At 37.6% G+C, this 15,947-nt stretch overlaps 1 protein-coding gene across 1 annotated transcript in view; it reads left to right on the forward strand.

Annotated features, from left to right (window-relative positions):
- Positions 1–15,947, forward strand: part of CNTNAP2 (contactin associated protein 2) — a 1,163,712-nt gene that overhangs the window by 353,999 nt on the left and 793,766 nt on the right. The window contains exon 2 of the mRNA XM_063325644.1: positions 3,559–3,669. Within this exon, the coding sequence (XP_063181714.1) occupies positions 3,559–3,669 (111 nt within the window). The remainder of the gene's footprint in view (positions 1–3,558; positions 3,670–15,947) is intronic.

The raw sequence follows: 15,947 nt of genomic DNA on the forward strand, positions 1-15,947 counted from the left end.
ATAGTGCAATATATTTACTGGAACTTTCATACAGGGCTAGAAATATTAGCTTATGTAAGCAGTCTTTTAACTTTTGTTCTCTTGGACCTAAAGTCATGAGTTATTGATGAGATTTAATATCTTTTTTAACATCTATTCATTTGACTGGAACGGGCTTCCCAGAGAGATGGTGGAGTCTCAAACTCTGGAGACATTCAAAACCCACCTGGACGCTTTCCAGTGCAACCTGCTCCAGGTGACCCTGCTCTGGCAGGGGGGTTGGACTAGATGATCTCCAGAGGTCCCTTCCAACCCTATGATTCTATGAAGTGCAATCCTTAATAATTCATACACGTTTATGGTGCATTTCCTATATTTTGAAGCCTAAATGAGTGGGCAGATTTCAGGGTGAGTGTTTCATTTTTAAACAATGAGAAAGTGAGGTATTTTTTGTTTTGTTATTTAGCTTATTAGTTGGTGTCCCAAAACAGGCACAGGAAGTGAATGCGGTTCTAAACAACAGTGAAGGAAAACTACAGCTCTGTTTTTTCTGCTCCCCCCAGTACTGGCTATTCCAACCAAACTAAGAAAGCAGAGGTCCACATTCAATGTTTCAAAAGCACATATACACCAAATGAAGCACATTCATGACTGTCTGCAAAAATTGTGACTGCGGTGGCAAATAACAGAGTGATACTCCCTGTGAGATTTTATTTTTATTCTTTGACTATGTCAAGCTTCTCTGTCTTACTCTGTTGAATCCAACAGGATGGATTAGTGAAGCAGCGAGACAAGGCAGGCCATACAGTGGGATGATGATTTAGAAGCTAGTACTCTTTCCACAAAAGTTGTTCCATGTTTCCTTTTGCGTAGCTTCATCAATAGTAGCCCCAATATAGTAGCTGTCAAAATAAAAGGAGGAGGCTTTTTCAGTAGCTACTGGGATCAGTAAAAGAATAGAAGTTCTGATGAGCTTCTAATATCTGGAGAAGTTTTCTTCAGATGTTGTGTTGTTTATGAACATACTGTCTCAAATTAAAGCCTTTTTAAAAGCTTTTTTGTTGTTGTGATTTAGGACAGCTCTTTTGTTTCACAATTTTTTTTAGAATATCATGACCAATAGCCTCCCATTATATTCAGTAATTAATCAAACTGCATAAGTAGCAAACATTTTTGTAGCTAAATCTTTCTATTCCTAATATCCTTCCAGAAAGATGCAGGTTTTTCTCTCCACCCCAGTATGAAACTATGGGTGGGGAAAAATCATATGAACCTAACAGTTTGCTTTAAAAATATACTAAAAAAAAACAAAACAAAACTGAAACTGAACACAGGTGCTTAATTGTTCAACCTTAGCTCTTATTAATGATGAGAACATATTTTTTCCTTAACAATAATATCGCGTAAGATAAGCAAAGGAAAATGCTATGAACAGATTTTGTTATGTATTTTTAAAATATTTCTGATTATGTGTTCTTCTGCTTTTAAATGTTTCATTCCATTTTTACCTAGACAACAGAATTAATGACAAATGACTTCAAATCTCTAGCTAGGTAGCACTAACAATAAAGTGGCAGCAAGAAGAGTTTGCTAGCAATCTTTAAGCTGAAAACCAATTTTTATGAACTACCAAAAATACACCTATAGATAAAGAAATACACGAGAAAAACCTGTTCAATTAACTCTGTCTTTCTGTGATTATGACATTTAGGCAAAACTTGTAATGAGCACTTCAGTCTGCTGCTCACTTCTGTTCCTAAGCTCTATCCTCGTACTACTTTGACTGAAATAATAGCAGCCTGGCCCCCAAGATCATAAAACATAGGCCCTTGCTCCATGCCGTACCCCTACATGCTAGAGAGAGGTCCTGTGTGTCCCTGGTGGGTTGCCTGGGTGGGTGGTGGGACGTGATGTGAGCAGAAGGCACTGCACCCATCCAGCTGTGGACTTCTGACCAAATGTGCCGTGTGGCTGCAGCCAAAGCAGGGGGAGGAGGAGAATCGATCCTTCTCTTTTGTGGTATAAACAATAATGCTTAAAACCATTTATCTTCCCTTGTCAAAATTCCATCATTAAATAATGTGGAAGTGAACTTTAAAGTCATTGGAATTGTCCTTTAATTCAGTGCAAAGCAATTGCCCTTTACTCTTGCCTGTGCTTTTATGCCGGTGTGAATTTTGTTTTCTCCCTTAACAAACTCTCAGAGATTTGTGAAGGAAACTTATTTATTTTGTTAAATGTCAAAGTACTGATTCATGAACTAATGTTCTTCTGTATTTCTGTGCTTCAGTTTCTATTGCTATGTAAGTAATTTTATTTTTCATTACATGCGACTGGAAACTTTAGACCTGCATTATAAATGGCTTAATTCAGTCACAATCCCTTTTTTCCCTTAAAGTTCCTCTTTTGAGGGTAGGATTAATTCAGTCTCCATGTGTGATCCCGTATGGCCAAATCACAGTTTTCTAATTGTACGAAAACTATGTGGTGTGGCTGAGTGTAAAATATGCTGCCTATCAGGGATAATCTAATGCTTTCTAGATAGATAAATTGAGGGTGTTTCCACTTACAGCAGAGCCTGTGTTGCAGTGTGTGTGTTTAAAAAGATTAGCCAAGCTGACTGGTGTAGGTTATGGTTTTTTTCTCCTGTGGTAGGTTGCACCTGAAATGTAAACGAGTAATTTCACCTATGTATTTCACCAATCTGTTAAAATAACAGAGGAAAAAACTAGAACAAAGGGCAGTACATTAACTATCTAAGTGTTTGAAAAAATCCGAAGCCATTTCTTCTCTTTATTCTAATTTACATAACTCCATACAACAGCAGGAGATTTTAAACTTTTCTTTCTTCATTAGAAAGGCAAAGATTCTGATTTTGCTTTCTCCCATCTTAGATGTTAATACCACGTTAATCTTCTTTCTACTAAGTAAAATAGAAGTGAAGTGCTCGAACGGATTATAGAGATTATATTTTTTTAAAAAGATTATTTTGTTATTTTTTCAGTAAATGTGATAATTCATAGGCATTTATTCATGTAAACTAATTTATTTTCTTTTTAAAAATATCAGGTTATCAGCACTTCTATTACAAAACTAAAGTTTATATCTTATCTACTTCTTACAAAGCTTTCATGATAATATTTTTCTTTAGCAGTACATTTTCATGTCACCAAAAACATTCCAGGTATATCAGGGCAGACTTTTCTGTTCGTTTGTAGTACCCATAAGGAGAGTGGTGGCCCATGGTTAGGCATTACCGTTACCTAATTTTAGCCTAACTTTGTTGAAGTCTTTATTTTCTCATGACAGGGTGTGTGTGTCTGTTTTATTTCTTTAGGGGTTTTCTCATGTTTTTGGGGTGGGTTTTTTTTCGTTGGTTGGTTTTTGTTTGTTTTATTGTTTGGTGGTTGTGTTTGCGTTGGTTTTTTTACTGAAATGTTAGATGTAGCCGCATGCATTCCACATGTACAAAAGTAACAAGGCTGTGTTATTACCCAAAAAAAAAATAAAGGGCACATTGCCCCTTAATATGTATGAATAATGAACGGCATAAAGTGAATCTGTTTTCTTGTTTTTCAGAAAAGTGTGATGAGCCTCTGGTCTCAGCATTACCCCACTCCTCCTTCAGCAGCTCATCATCTATGACAAGCAGTTATGTGCCAGGGTATGCCAAGTTAAACAAGAGAGGAGGTAAGGGGCACTCTCTACCTTAATACTCAGATGTTTCAAGAAAAAAAAAAGATTAATGCTATTTTTAATATGAAAATACATTTTATGTAAAATAATATTGCTTCTGTTTGTTTTAACAAAGTTTTAGCTGTCTGACAGACTATTTTGTAAACATAATGAATTTCTATGTCATTGTATGTGACAGTAATTGCACTCCATTGTACCGCAGGGAGAAATACACTACTAATAACATGTAGCAGCATGGGCCAAATGCCTAATGTCGATGGAGTCATACAGTAGAGTTGCATAATTGACTTCACTTAAAAGGGCATACTTGTGTTGATCGGGTAAATGAACACTTGTAAGGTCACGGTTGTTGGAGCAAAGCTAAACAGCTTTGATGTGCTTTGTTGATTTAACTTGTTTCCCACCTTAGCAATGACTGCTGTCATTCAGCTTTTACTGGCACCACAGGGCTTCGCCTTTTGCCTGTATTTCTGTAATGCGATGAGCTGTTGTTCAGAAGTAAGAAGGCCACCTCAGTTTTGGTGGTCGGAACGATAGGTGTGTAAGTTTGATGATTTACTTGGCCTAAGTATATCCTTAGGGCTAGGCAAATTTATTTCGCGGTCTGAACACAAGTCCTTACCTTCACCCGCAGGAGTTTTCATAGCTTTCCTTAATATTTCTAGACATCTGTATATATACCATTTTGATACCGATCTCTGTGTTCATTTCATAGGAATGATACATTTAAACATGAGACTTCGGATTAACAGAAAATTAGTATTCTGAATAATACTGATTTTATTTTTTTCTAAATAATATCAATCTAAAAGTCCTAAAACCTAAAATTTCACAGATTCTTGGGGAATTAGCTTGTGAATTAATACCAAAATTTTATCTTCCCCTCCAAATCCATGTCAAGGGTATTGACTTAATGAACCTAGAATTAAGAAATACTTTCACTTTAGGGAGGAAGAAGAGAGATAAAATTACTACAGTGCCTCAATCGTCTAAATCCTGAAGATCTGTAATAATGGCCACCAGACTTGTAGAATATTGGCTTATTTGCGCTGCTCCTTAATTTTTTCCTGCTCCTGCAAGAATTATGTTGATCCTGTCTAGATATGGTATTCTGCCTCCACAAAAAAAAAAAAAAACCAAAAACCAAAAAAACCCCAAAATGAAACAAAAACATCAATATTTGCATTTGAGTGTTTGTAAACAAAATCTGAAATACTTTCAAATGGTGGAACAACCTTGAGGTTAAAAGCAGAATTTGTGGCATCAAAACTATAGCCTAGGTTGCCTGTGTTCTCCGCCATTTTTTATGCTACTGTTTGGGCAGTTTCTTAATCAAAAAAAACCCCACACCTTATGAGCAAAGCCATGAATTTACTGTTAGCCTAATTGTAATCTTAATCAAATAATAATTATTGGCCTAGCTGCTATTACAAAAAAGAAGAAAGAAAGAGAAGAAAACATACTGTCAGGGACAAAAGTCTCCGTAATAAATCAGACTATATACACATTCTTCCATGTGTCTATCCCTTTCCCTGGTGTTACGCTCCTCCTGTCACAGCTCCTCCAAGTCTTATGGTGAATGGCTCTAGCTGGGTTGGGGACTATAGTGCATTGTCAGTGTCACAGACTCTTTACTGCGAGGAGGACACAGATGTCAATGGCAACATTGACACGGCAGGATCTGCTTGAGGTTAATTGTATGTGTTTTCAGGGAATGGGGTGAGGGGAGCTGCACCATGAGCGTGGCCAAGCAGGAGACATGGGCAGCCCTGGGGCAGGTGGTGCCCTGGCTGCTGGGGTACCTCCCGTGTCCGCAAGCAGGGTGGGCAGTGCTGGTGGCACCAGCAGGTTCTGCCAGTTGTCTGGAGATGCTCACACAGGAAGGGATGAGCCAGGTCTGCTGTTGAGCCAGGGAGCTCAATCCATAAGTGTGGAAGAAAAGGGGCTAGGCATGGATACACCTAGGACATGGCTCAGGTAGGGCCTGGGGGAGCTGAAATGGGGCCCTCAGGCCCACAGGCAAGCAGAGTGGGTCCCCAGAGGGACTGGACAGGGCAATTATGGCCTGTTGGTACCCTCAGGGCCTGGACATTGATCCTTGTTTATTAGTCTGCAACTCCATGTGTCTTAATTCTCTGTACGTGCGTGTTTTACATGTGTAGGATTCTTGTTCTTTGATCTCCCTTTCTCGTTTTGTTTATTTTTGGGGGGTTTTGTTTGTTTGTTTGTTTTTTCCTCTAAAATCAGCCTTAGCCAGCTCCCAAGGTTGCTTTCTTTTAATGACTGCTTATGGACCTGGTGAGTTGCTTATAGCCCTGCTCCCTCTGGTACCACCCTTTGCCTGTACTTTCAATATCTCTGCTATCATTCCATGATTGTAGTCCTCTACACTACATTTTTGTTCTACAGTAATAGTTTCTTCTCTGCAGAATATCTACTTTAGGTACAGAAACGTATCAAAATTGTTATACTGATAGTCACTAGCCCATGTAATCATAAAGCTAAGTTAAAAGTAAAACAGACTAGGCTATGTTCCCTGGTTGTTAGAGAATTGCTATTACAATTAGACGAGCTAAACAGAAGCCAAAGACTAGCTTAGAGAAAATGCGATTCACAAGCTCTAGTCCTGCGGCCTTTCACGGTTGATGCAAAGCCTGGGGCCTGTTAGTAGCAGTGGCAATTTCTTTGTTTGTAGCCTTGTAGATGACATTGTTTATTGCTTCAGCAATTTAGGAGATGACTTCCAAATGAGAATAGATGCCGTTTTATGATGACTTCAGGATTTTACTTCAGTGTTGCCTTTATTACATGCCTTTTAGTAATTCTCAGTCTTTCTGTTGCAATATGCCTGACCATGAGTTTTGGTAAGCTGTTGGGTCCCTTAATTTGTGTTTTCAACTGTTCATTGTCCATATGAAAGAAGTTAAGGAACAGTTCAATTCTAAAATACTGCTCATCATTTAGGTTTTATTCTGATCACAGTTATGTTCATTTGCATTCTGTTCCCTGTTCTAAAAGATATATATAAAAAAGTCATTAGTATTATTTTAATAAAATAAAGCTTTGCATCAGCTTGGTGGGCAGGATCTTCAAATTGATTTTAGATGACTATTTATCCTTTTGGTTTACTAGACTTCTTATTCTTTTGCAAGTGAAAGCCAAATCAGGCATTTGGAATTTAATTTTTTCCTTCTAATTATATTTACCTTCCCCTTTCTTACCCTTATAATCACTACAATGCAGTTTCTTTTAATGATGTTTCTTTAGCAGTATGGATCTACAGTGCTGTCATTAATCAAACATTTGCTCAATTTACTCTATCAAAAGGTCATTTGAAATTTAGTTGCATCTCTCTGCTTAAATAGTAACTTCTTTAGACTGTTGTCTTCCATCTCATAATACCTGGGAAGCCTAGCATACATACTTTTCAAAACTGAAGTTTCAATATTTACATTACCTGATTTTGTTTTCTTAGTTCTTGTGCCACTAAAAGTACTGCAGAATTCAGGAATATGTTTAACATGGGAACTTGGCCTTCGCTGTGTTTATGCTTCTGCTTCTACAGATGATGGAAAATAGCTCAGTTCTAATGCTGAGCTATTTTACAACATCATGGAATTACAGATATTGCTAATCAAACCAGTAATAAGGGAATGCAATTTTTTTCTCTCCAAAGAGTCATTATCAGCTAATAGCTTCCCAAATCAAATGTGCTATTTAAACCACACTGTGTTCAAGTCATTAAATAGAAAGAACTCCCCCTCCTCTATGCCCAGACCCTTTAAATTAAAGAAATATGAATTTGAAAATTCTAGTCTCCAACACAATTATATTTTCCTTTGCCATTTTCATGGCACTTCACTCTAGACTGGAAAACACTTTAGCGGAATAGATAATGTATTTTATTCTATTGATTAAGACACTGATTTACTGAACAGTCACATCATGTTATTAAGAAGGTTGCAGTTTTGACTGTAGTTCTTCTGGTTCAGTTTCCTGCTATAAATGTTGCAATTGGAACAATGCACATCAAAGAGCTTAATATTTTCAGCTGTTTTTAGGTGGCTTCAAAAGCAGAAACATCCATGAATTTGTTCCTAGTGTTTGGTATCATTTTATTTACAAATCCCATAGTGAGTGATCTAGGCAAACGGAACTAAACTGAGCCTCCAGGATGTGTTTTTAGGGTATTTTGCTATGTCAGTATATGAGAATATTTCACATTTTCACAGCTGTCTACTCAGAGCCCTGTAAGCCTTTGCCGACTTACGGATTAGTTCATATACTTTGTTCAAAGGAAATGCAGATTTGATGGACAGGGCGTAACTTGATTAGAAAATTTAACCTCTCCAAATCTGTTTACTTGGTGCTGCATATTCTTCTGTGTTGCCCCTTGTTCCTGTTCTTCTCCTTATTTCTCATCAGGGTAGGCAAAGAGAAGTATCCTGAGCTGCTTTGTGTGTGTGTGTGAAGTTATTTTTAATTAAAGATTGCTGATTATAGAAACAAATATTCACTGGTTACTTGCAGGTCTGTCAGTCTCTTTCAAATTCATGTCAAAAAGTATTAAAAATTTGAAGCCCCAATTTCTATGTCAGTGAGTAAGAGTCTTTGATTTATATAATTGTTACAGCTGTCAATCTATGTTTCCACAATCACAAAGAGCCCAAGGCCTGGGGAAATGATGCGTTTTACAACAGCTCTCTCTTTCCCTGATCCCCAAGGCACCCCAACTGTCTCATGGGCTGCCTTCCCTCTTAAGCCTTCCTGGGTGCTTTCAATCATAGCAGCTGTGAAAAGCAAGCAAAATGCCTTCATTTTATTACCATGGAAAGAAGTAGGGAACAAGAGGGCCCCAGAAAATGTAGACTGTTTTGTCTTTTTCTCTTTGTGAGCAAAGGAAGGTGGCTCCTTGGCTATACTACTACTTATCAACACGTTTAACTGGTGTTAGTGCTGGGTGAAACAATCGCTGGTATCCCTGACATGCCTGCAAAGAAAGAGGTGTGAAGAACCTTTGAAACTTTAGGTGTGGCAAAACTTATGTGGAGGCTGGAATGATGCAATGAATTGCATAGTGATGGCAGGTTTGGGAAGGTAGAGTATGGTGACTCCTGACTTCTGTTAAAGGCCCATGAGCAAAAGCTTGGACTTACTAAGCTAACAGCCCTGAATTAGCAACTGTTCAGACAAAGGTTGCTGTAGTCAGATTCTATCAAATTATCCTTTTGAAAGTAACATAATTTTTCATTTTAAACAACTGATTCTTAATGCTGTACTGCATTGTAGTAGTTTTTAATGTTTAATTATAAAAATTACTAGCATAATTTTTATGATATTTTACTAACACTGAACTGTTGTTCAGTGCCATTATAAAAAGTTACAGATTATTTCTGAAATGTCTGTAGCTTGTATGAAAAAACAAAGCACCACAGAAGAGGAGAAATGTACATGGCTTTTTTGTTTTTGTTCCTGTCACTGTCACTTTTATCTAAATATATACAAACATCGTTAAATCTTAGAATACTGTAAAATCCTAAAACTTTTTACCTTGGACTCACTTCTTAAAAAATGTTTTTAATATTCTCTCAGTCATCAGCTCACATTCTGTAACAATGTAAACCAAGCATTTCTAAGTGTGTTAAATGATCTAATGTAATATTTGGAGAAATATGAGGATGTGTTACCTTTGAAAAAAACATTTAATTCTCCTTTTCAAAATGACTGACACAGGAGTCATTCACATTGGCGCATAAATATATGCCATTAAGTTATTGACAGCACTGTAACACATTTTAACTAAAATCTAGTTAGTAGACTAGCTAAAAAGATTTCAGAGTTCCTTCCATTTTTGTCATACCTATTCTTCTGCAAAAGTAGCCTGTATTGCTATCACCTTACTAACTAAAGTGGCATCAGAGGAAAGGAGAGTTTTCCATTAGCTCATTCTAGAGCTTTTTAAAAATCTGTCTACAGAAGCTTTTGCATATGTGATGTCAAGGTTATAAGGTCTAACATCTTATGACCTGCCATCAGTAGAATCAATGGACTGCATCACATCATAAGGAGGATTCTTAGCACACGTTTGATATAATGCATTATCAATCTTCCTTTTAATGGTTCCCAAGCTATTGGACCTTACACTTCTCACTAGTACAAGAATTAATGCTGCCCATCATCCACCTCATACCATTTTAATTTAGGGAAGAAATTCTACATTATTTCAACATAATGTAATGTTATATAATATAATTGGAAGCTGCTTGAAACTGAGGAGAGTCTCAGAACTTCAGAAATAATCCCAGCAGACGGTGAAAGTATGAAGGTCATAATGAATCTTTGGATGTATGGAAATTATCTTTTGCACAGTGGAATAAAGAAGAAGAAATCTGGCATCCAGGGCTTGCTTTCAAGTCCAGCATTAGGGGGGAATCTGAAGCTGCCAACAAAATAGATGATGGAATACAGAGGGAAGTTTCTGCAGGAAAGTTGATGTTCAAAAAGCAGTCCTTTTATCACCGCCATGTAACCCCTGTCTAGGCTTTCATGATGCTTTTTAATCAAGGTGCTTACCTTGATCTGTTATTGGCATTACTGATGTGTCTATAAAACAAGCATCATAAATTTTAAGTGTTGGCGTAGGTGTAATTGAGACAGTATGGGTTTTTTTTTTTTTCTCAGTGAGGTTTTAAATTTTGGCTTCTGTGTGGAAGATGCAAGAAATTATCTATAATGGGATTCTTTTATTCCCCAAATCATTCCAAGTCAGTCAATTAGACCTGTTCTGCAACAGCTCTTCCAATATAAAAAAAAATGCTTGTGAGAGTCTCACCTGAGAAGAAAATGGGGGTACCTGGCCTTAGCTCTTTTTAGAATGGCTATTAAAACCTCCAAAACCATAACCAATATGACTATTTCTCCAGTTCCTGTTTACTTTTCTGTAATGGGATATGAAAATGATTTCATAGAATGGTTTGTGTTGGAAGGGACCTTAAAGATTGTCTAGTCCAACCTCCCGACAGTGCGCTTGGACACCTTCCACTAAACTGTGTTGATCAAAGCCCCATCCAACGTGGCCTTGAACACCTCCAGGGATGGGGCATCCACAGCTTCCCTGGGCAACCTGTTCTAGTGCCTCACCACTCTGACAGTAAAGAATTTTCTTCCCTTGTCCTATCACTGCGCTCCCTGATAAAGAGTCCCTCCCCATCTTTCCTATAGGCCCCCTTTAGATACTGGAAGGCCACTATAAGGTCTACCCAGAGCCTTCTCTTCTCTAGGCTGAACAACCCCAAGTCTCCCAGCTTGTCCTTATGTAGTTTTTGGACAAAGTGAATGTAAAATGGTTTATTTGCATCAGCCTGGATTCTGTGAGCTGTTTAGGCTTGGCTGTTCTGACAAGACAATTCCTGACTTGTCAGGAATTTAGTTTGGGTATGAATCTCAAAATAAGGAGGTGCTCACTCTGCATTAACATGGTCCCGATATGGACAGTGGGGAGTTAGTATGCAGTAATTAGCACACTGTAGATCATCACCTTAAATAGTGCAATCTCCTTATGTCAGTAAGACCTTTGGGCACACTGAGAATGCCTGTACGCAACATAACTCATTATATTTTGATTAAAACACTCTTAGAGGAAAGTTATTATAGAGTTGCCAGTGGTTTGTAAATTCACTGCCCAGATCACTTAATGCTGTCTTTTCTAAGTAGGTAAGCACTTAAGAGTAATGGATAGAGTAGCATAAAAGAATGGTAACAACCATGAGAAAAAGAGGAGTATCATCCACTTTTGTCTGTCTGTAAGAGAGCTCTTGCTGAGTAAGAATGTATAAATAATTAAAACATTGTTGCCTTTAAATAAATAAAGAACCAACAGTTCCCTTTCTGTAAATATGTGCTGTAGATAAACACACATTGTGCAATCCAATACAGTTTATTTGCTGAAACTATGCCATGTAATACTAGTAGATCAAATTAAGTGATCAGAAGTCAGGGCAAATTAATGTTGTTACCCATTAAATAATTACTTTTCCATTTAAAAAATGGGCAAAAAGAGTTATTTATGACTGAAATGGTTGATTTATTAATGCAAACTTAGAAACGTGTTTGCACTGGACGTAGCATTCTTTGTGTTGCACAAAGTATAAACAACAGTATTTCTGGAATGTTTTAGAGAGACTACAAGTAACTCGTGTGTGTGTGTGTGTGTTTTATGTACTTCAAGACATATCTCCTTTAGGAGCTTCTTTACTTGTAAGGGTAAATGAAATCACTTCAATTTTATTAGTAACATGTCCTTTTGGTATTATTCAGAATAAAATTTTTGCGTAACGCTAACTTCAACCTCTGGTTTTATTCTTCTTTTAAAATCCACAAATAATTTGGTCTCAGCTCATAATTTGCGAGTTCTTTTGGAACTAGAAAGAAAAGTCTGGTAGGAAAGGCATTTGTCCCTTCATGGCTATTATTTCATGGTCAAATATTATTGCTGGATTCATATAATTTTCTGTATGTTTTTATCTGCCTCATATCCTACCACATAATCAATTTTGCTTATTGCTCACCTTCAAAATAAAGAGCTAGGCACCCCGCTTTGATTTGTAATGCAGCCAACTTCAGCTCTGTGAATACTCATATCTCTGTTTTGAAGACAGTTGTGATTGCCATTCAGTTGACCTTAGCACTTGTTTTCTGTGCTTCAGTGATCTGGCCCTAATGAAACATTTTTCATAAATACCTACATTTTGTAGAAGAAATTCCTAAAAATACAAATAAAAATGTTTGCACTAGCTCATTCATCTGAAGCCACAGGCTCTTTCAGTCTCTGGAACAATGTATGCGGCAGTAGGAAAAAACATGCATTGCAAAAAGATAGCAGATTTTGTGAAGGGGAAGGAAAAAGAAGCATCAAAAAGGGTAAGAAAAATACCAGTGTACATCCAAGTCAGACCAATGCACTGAAAAAGTAACTTTAAAAAGGAAAAACATCACCCTTTTAATTCAAAAGACAATCCACGGAACAACGTCTGTGGAAACTGAAGCTCAAATAATTGGATAAAAATAAAGCATCATTAGCTTATGTTAATTTACCGTAGCCCAAGGAATACAGAAAGCATGACCGTTTTTTCCAGTTCATAACTGATTTGTTAATTAATGTGTTCAGAATACCTAATTGGCTTATTTACTACATGTCTAGATGGGGAGGAGAAAAAAAAATAATACTGAGCTCTCTCTTCAACTTTGTGTGTGAAACTTTTTAAACAGCAATCGTTTGCAGAGGCAGCAGTTCCAATTCCAGCTGGAGGCACAAGGCAAATGGGCCGTCTGGAACCACAGACGGACGGGGAAGGCAGATCCACCCTGGCTCTGCTGAGCAGCTAGCTTTTCTCAGACAAAATACAACTTAGTTCATTAATTGTTTCTGAAGCTAATGAACGGCCGACTTTGGCAGGAAAGCGGCTGTGCTGATGGCAGAGAGTAGGCAGCATCTCAGTCAGACTGGATTCGTGTATGACAGATATACTTTTCCCGTATCCTTAGGGACCAGTACAGCTCTGGCCATTTATCCCCAGAACAACCACATTCAGTGCTCTCAACTACCCTAAAAGCCCAGAGTTTAATTTGAAGGTTTCTCAAGCAGCACTGGGACATTAACCTGTAAATCGTTAAGAAGAGAGATTTTGGCTGAAAAATACACAGTAATGACACATTAAAGTTCTGCTAGATGCCTCCTCAGTCCAACGCCTCACAAGGAATTTGCCTACACTGGAGTTGGCACATTTAACAAGCAAATTAGAAAACTTCATGTTTCTCAGACAATGCAGGTACTGCATTTGCACAGATGAATGGGAACAAGTGGGATTAAAAAAGAAAGACTCGAAATAGGAAAACTGGCCAGCCTTTTTTGACAGATCCAGTATATTTAGGAGTAGCAGAGGCTGACAGTTTAGATATTCTAGGGAAGGTTATATCTACAGATACTTCAAACCAAGATATAGAGATGCGTGAGACTCATCTGGAATTGAGGCAAAGATGCAGTGAGTGTACAGAAAATACGGTGTCAGCTGCTTCCAAGGTAGGTGCCTCTTCTCAGACAGTATGAGTGTTTCACCCTCTCCTGTACACAAAATGCAGGTTTTCCTTACGTTAGATGGGTGTAGTGCAACTGGGTAGATAGCTTCTTCAAGCACAGCCAGAGCACTGCCTTTCCCAAATAAGTCATAAACAAGTGTAAATGCTGGTAGAAATGGGAGCTATTTGGCTACCATTATAACCTCCTAGTAGAGTAATACGCTGAAAGAGAGAAAAGAAATAATGTGATAAAATGAGTCTATTCGCTGCAGGATGAGGGAGTGCAGCTATTATTCATGTTTCAGCTTTCACAATTAGATTATTCACAAGCAAATCTGAGCTACGCAGTAAGAGCAGAACATTAATACTAATGTTTCTGTATGTGAGTTATTACATAAGTCTCAAAAAATATCTCTGGATCTGACCTGGCATCCAGTCCCGTGTCATAGATTTGCTGGTGGTTTCACTTTGTTCACTTTTTTAGATGAAACTATTTTTTAACCCATTTGTGTGTAAGACTTACTTTAATATTGATAAAAATTGTACAGGCACACATACATTTGAAGAAAAAAAAAGTGCATCACCTCATACTGAGCAAGATCACTTACTTAGAAGACTTCAGCTTTACACAAGCCTTGTATAGCCAGTCATAGGTGAAAAGGGAAGAGGTGAACAATAGTGCGTTGTATAGATCCCACTCGGGGCGCTCTGAGCAAGAGAAAATCCTCCCTTGAGTAGGAGAGAGAATAATTTTCTTTTATTAGGTTATCACTGTGGCTGAGATTTGAGTCAGCTTTGTGCAGAATGGCAGATGACTATACCACTGCAGGGTGAGAAACTTGGTGTAATTAAGAAGTAACAGTTTAGTTATGCTGACCCAGAAATAAAATTTTAAAAAAAGCTGTTACACTTTCTGTGCTCTCTTCTGTATGGGGATTTGTTGTGCTGAAGGACAGCTAAGGACCAAGTAACCCTCAGAAGAAATATCAATAGTAGTTTAACCCTTTCCTCCTGCTATCTGCCCTGCTTTTCTCCTTCTGAAGCGATCCATTTGTTTAGCTGTGATGTATTGTTCACATAGGATAATATTGTTCTGTATTGGACATCTTCGGTAGTTTGTCATCCAACTGAGAACTAAATACCGATAATGAGCTGTTGTTTCTTCAGAGACCTAAACTTTTCTGACTGCATCTAGGACGGATTTATATTTCTTTTAGGATGGACTTCCATTATTTGTGACAAAATTTGTTTGAATGGTCAATTTTTCAAGTCCCTCAATGTTAGATAAATTGTTCCTACTGAGATTCATGGGGCTGTATATTTGATAAGCAGTAGGAAAAAAAAGAAGAAATCTTGAAAAGCTGCTTTTTGAAAAGTTGTGGTTTAGATGTCTTTGCTTTTCAATATTGACTATCATCAAATTTAGCATTCCTGCTGTGCTTTTAGGCAATTTACTCCTAGTGAGCTAATTCTGCTTTGGTTAAGAAAGTTGTCAGAAATGTTCTGATGTTTGTAAGGATCAAAGGGTCCTACGGTATGTGAAAATGGGCACTTGACCGTGTCTACTAACTACATAATATTTATAGATCAGGAATGAGCAACTGTAAGTTATCTTATAGCCATTCCTGTCTTCTTAGCTTTCTCTAGTACAGGCTGGGTATGAAGATGAATTGGTTTTGAGGGAAGAATCAGGTGACATTGGTCAATGTTGTAAAAGAGGAGTAAACAAGATTGTTGCTGAGAAAAAGAGCATTGCGCTTTTGCTGGGAAAGAAATATCGTTGGGTATAGCATAGTGCTGCACTGAGAAGGCTTTACCTGACATCCTCCCAGATGTAGAATATATAGAAATCAGATGTTTCTTTTCATTCACAAGCCAAGTTGTTTTAAACATGTACAGAGAGAGATGGTACATTAACTGCTTTGCTCTCTTCAGTACCAAGAAGTTGTCTATTTTCTATGTCCAGAAAAGACTCTCCAACAAAAGCCAGTGCTGGAATATTTAATTTCCTGACTTCAGCAGCTGATCAGCAACATCTCCCATAACACAATTTGAATATATTGAGGTGATTGCTGCTTGTACACGTTGGGTTACAGGAGGGTATTTTTGTTGTGGTGTTGTTGTTTTTTTTTCCCTAATTGTGATTACCCAGTTTCTAAATTAGGCCAAACTGGTGTTCAGTTATCAGGAAGAAAGCA

Source organism: Chroicocephalus ridibundus, chromosome 2 (assembly GCF_963924245.1).
Source record: "Chroicocephalus ridibundus chromosome 2, bChrRid1.1, whole genome shotgun sequence".
NCBI lineage: Eukaryota > Metazoa > Chordata > Aves > Charadriiformes > Laridae > Chroicocephalus > Chroicocephalus ridibundus.